General features: G+C 54.6%; 1 protein-coding gene across 3 annotated transcripts in view; it reads left to right on the top strand.

The window, feature by feature from the left end:
• The first annotated feature begins 2,159 nt into the window (after positions 1-2,159).
• The window catches only part of fut11 (fucosyltransferase 11 (alpha (1,3) fucosyltransferase)), a 50,350-nt gene continuing 49,303 nt past the window's right edge, over positions 2,160-3,206 (top strand). For all 3 annotated transcript variants that reach the window (XR_009647262.1, XM_060854159.1, XM_060854160.1), the window contains exon 1: positions 2,160-2,868. Coding sequence is in view for 2 of the 3 variants with exons in the window: in XM_060854159.1 (XP_060710142.1) it covers positions 2,173-2,868 (696 nt within the window). In the remaining variant the exon portion in view is untranslated. The remainder of the gene's footprint in view (positions 2,869-3,206) is intronic.

The raw sequence follows: 3,206 nt of genomic DNA, 5'->3' as shown, positions 1-3,206 counted from the left end.
TTGTGATATCAAATGTCTTCCTTCATTCAAATCCATCTTGTGTTTTACAGAGGACTGTTGGGTCATTCTGATGCCGATACTGTAACAGCTGAAGGTCAATGATGCCAATCTATGTGCTAGAAGTCTGGGTTATCATCCTGGTTATCCTAGCAACTATCCTCGTAATGAGTTTGCTGATCATACTGCCACCGGCTGTCATACTGATCTGGAGGATGAAGCACGTCCCTGAAATCTCGCTGGAGGGAACAATGTGAAGTGGGATCCACAGCCAGTTACTGAGACTTCCTATGCACTAATGTTCAACCCCTGATTTGTCAACCCCAGTGTTTAGACACACACCATTCTGAACTGTAATGTGCTAAACTCCTGTAACCGGAAAGTTAAATCCCCAAATCAGCTTTCCTAATGCAAAAATCCCAGGAAGACATCCCCTCCTGGGTCAATATCTTAATTTTCTCAGAAGAATCTCGGGATTGAAGCTAAATCCCCTCTCACCTGTATCTATGGAATGGAATTCCCAGGTGGGATAGGGCAGTGGAATAGAAGGAAAAGACAACATCATTTAAGAGGCCACTGGATTCCACGATAAACCATCCTGGATGGTTGAGCTTTCTATACACATTCATGGGATATAAGCAGCTGTATCAGTGGCCAGCACCACTGTCCATCCTTTATGGTGCTTGAGAAGGTAGTGGTTAGGTCTGGAATTGACTGTAAGACCTATTCTAGCTCAGAAATAATCAGAGAATATATTGCCTTTCTTCAAATCTACCATTTACTTACAGACAGATATAAAATTTACCGTATGTACAATGGCCATTTTGCAAAATGAAGGAACTTACAAATTAAGTCAACTGATCTCCATCTCTAACATCCGTATTGGCAGGTTTCAGTGTATCTGTTTAATAAACTCGGGTTACAATGTGTGAGTATTGGAATCACAATGTGAAATAACTGCACAGAGGCCAGTATCCCATCACTACGTCACCCTTTATTTACAATGAGCACAACTGTGACCAGCCAGTTCAGAGCCAGCCCCTAGACTGAGGAGACTCTCTGAAATATGGGTGTACAATATCGTTAATGCAAAAATGGTCCCACAAAGATAGCCACAAATATGATTCTTTAATGCAAGTTATTGCAAATTTGTATCACCTCCTTTGATTTGGCTGTGTTCTCCTTTTCCACCCATCGTGCCACAGTAACAAAAAATGTGGAACTAAAGTTGGCAACAGTATTGTGGTATATGTGGATGATGAGACATAGGACTGTAGCACCATCTGGTGTTAGATGAAGCCACACAAAATGTCAAAGTGCTGTTCCCAGTTGACAATGTGAAACTTAAAAAGGTTCAGAAAAGATTTACAAGGATGTTGCCAGGGTTGGAGGACTTGAGCTATAGGGAGAGGCTGAACAGGCTGAGGCTGTTTTCCTTGGAGCGTCGGAGGCTGAGGGGGTGATGTTATGGAGGTTTATAAAATCATGAGGGGCATGGATAGGGTTAATAGGCAAAGTTTTTTTCCTTGAGGTCGGGCAGTCCAGAACTAGAGGGCATAGGTTTAGGGTGAGAGGAGAAATATATAAAAGAAACCTAAGGGGCAACTTTTTCCACACAGAGGGTGGTACGCGTATGGAATGAGCTGCCAGAGGATGTGGTGGAGGCTGGTACAATTACATTTAAAAGGCATCTGGATGGGTATATGAATAGGAACGGTTTTGAGGGATATGAGTCGGGTGCTGTCGGGTGTTATAGTCAAAGGAACAGTTATCGAAAGCTACTGCTTCCAAATAGACCTGTTGCACTATAACCTGGTGTGGTGGGATTTTTAGTTCTGAGCTCACACCAACAAGGCATTTAAGGGGTTAATTTTGTGCTGGCTGCTAATTGGTGGAGAGAGATAGCCAATCAGAACCTGGATGTTCTGTGATTGGTCCCTGCTGCTGGAACGCAGGGGAAGGACCTGCTATCGTAAAGTGGCACCCGTGCTGAGCGACCTTCTGGCGTAAAGTGGGTTAGCGCGTGGCCGTAATCCCGGAGGGGGGGCGGAGCAACTCGAGAGGAAGGGGGCGGAGCTGCAAATCGACCGTCTGCCGTAAAGTGAGGGGGAGCGGCGGCCGTTGTACTTGACCTCCCGCTGTGAAAGTGTCGTGAAGCCCGACCGTTAAACTGCCATGGCGGCCTTTCCCGCCGCTCTCGTCGTCCTCCTGCTGGAGGCCTCAGTGCCGCCGGTGCGCGGGCGGCGGGAGGCCCAGGCTTTCGAGGCGGCCTCGGCGCTGTCGGCGGTGGAGTTCGGCAAGGCGAACAGCAGCAGTGAGCGGGGGGGACCGGGGGACCGGGAGCTGCCGGTGCTGCTGTGGTGGAGCGAGGATCTGTTCCCGCATTTCCCCGGCGGGGGGAGGACGTCGGAGCGGATCGAGTGCGGCCCGACCCCGGGGCGGGGCCCGGCCTCAGGCCGCGCCTCCTGCCTGGTCACCCGCAGCAAGCGGGCCCTGGGTCACCGGCGGACGGCCGCCGTGCTGTTCTACGGCACGGATTTCCGAGCGGACCGGGCGCCGCTGCCCCGCCGCCGCCGCCACACCTGGGCCCTGTTCCACGAGGAGTCGCCGATGAACAACTACCTGCTGTCGCAGGCCGCCGCCATCCGCCTGTTCAACTACACCGCCACCTTCCGCCGCCACTCGGACTACCCCCTGGCCCTGCAGTGGCTGCCCGCCGCCCGCTACCTCCGGCAGGCGCCCGGCACCTCCCTCAGCCGCAAGAACCAGCTCCGCCGCCGCGGCGCCGCCCCCGTGCTCTACCTGCAGTCCCACTGCCCCGTGGCGTCCGACCGCGACCGCTATGTGCGGCAGCTGATGGAGCACCTGCAGGTACCGCCCGCCAGGGGGGGGGCAGGGAGGGGGAGGGTCAGTGCGGGGGGGGGGGGGAGGGTCAGTGCAGGGGGGGGAGGGGGAGAGAGGGGGGGTCCAGTGCAAGGGAGGGGGGGAGGAGTGAGAGGGAGGGGTCCAGTGCAAGGGAGGGGGGGGGGTCTAGTGCAGGGGGGAGGGGTGGAGAGGGAGGGGGAGGGTCAGTGCAGGGGGGGGAGGGGGAGGGTCAGTGCAGGGGGGGAGGGGGAGAGAGGGAGGGGTCCAGTGCAAGGGAGGGGGGGAGGGGGGAGGGTCAGTGCAGGGGGGGGAGGGGGAGGGTCAGTGCAGGGGGGGAGGGGGAG

The sequence above is a fragment of the Hemiscyllium ocellatum genome, chromosome 43 (assembly GCF_020745735.1).
Source record: "Hemiscyllium ocellatum isolate sHemOce1 chromosome 43, sHemOce1.pat.X.cur, whole genome shotgun sequence".
NCBI classification, from domain to species: domain Eukaryota; kingdom Metazoa; phylum Chordata; class Chondrichthyes; order Orectolobiformes; family Hemiscylliidae; genus Hemiscyllium; species Hemiscyllium ocellatum.
Note: the sequence above shows the minus strand (reverse complement) of the source record. Positions and strands in the feature narration are given on the sequence as shown.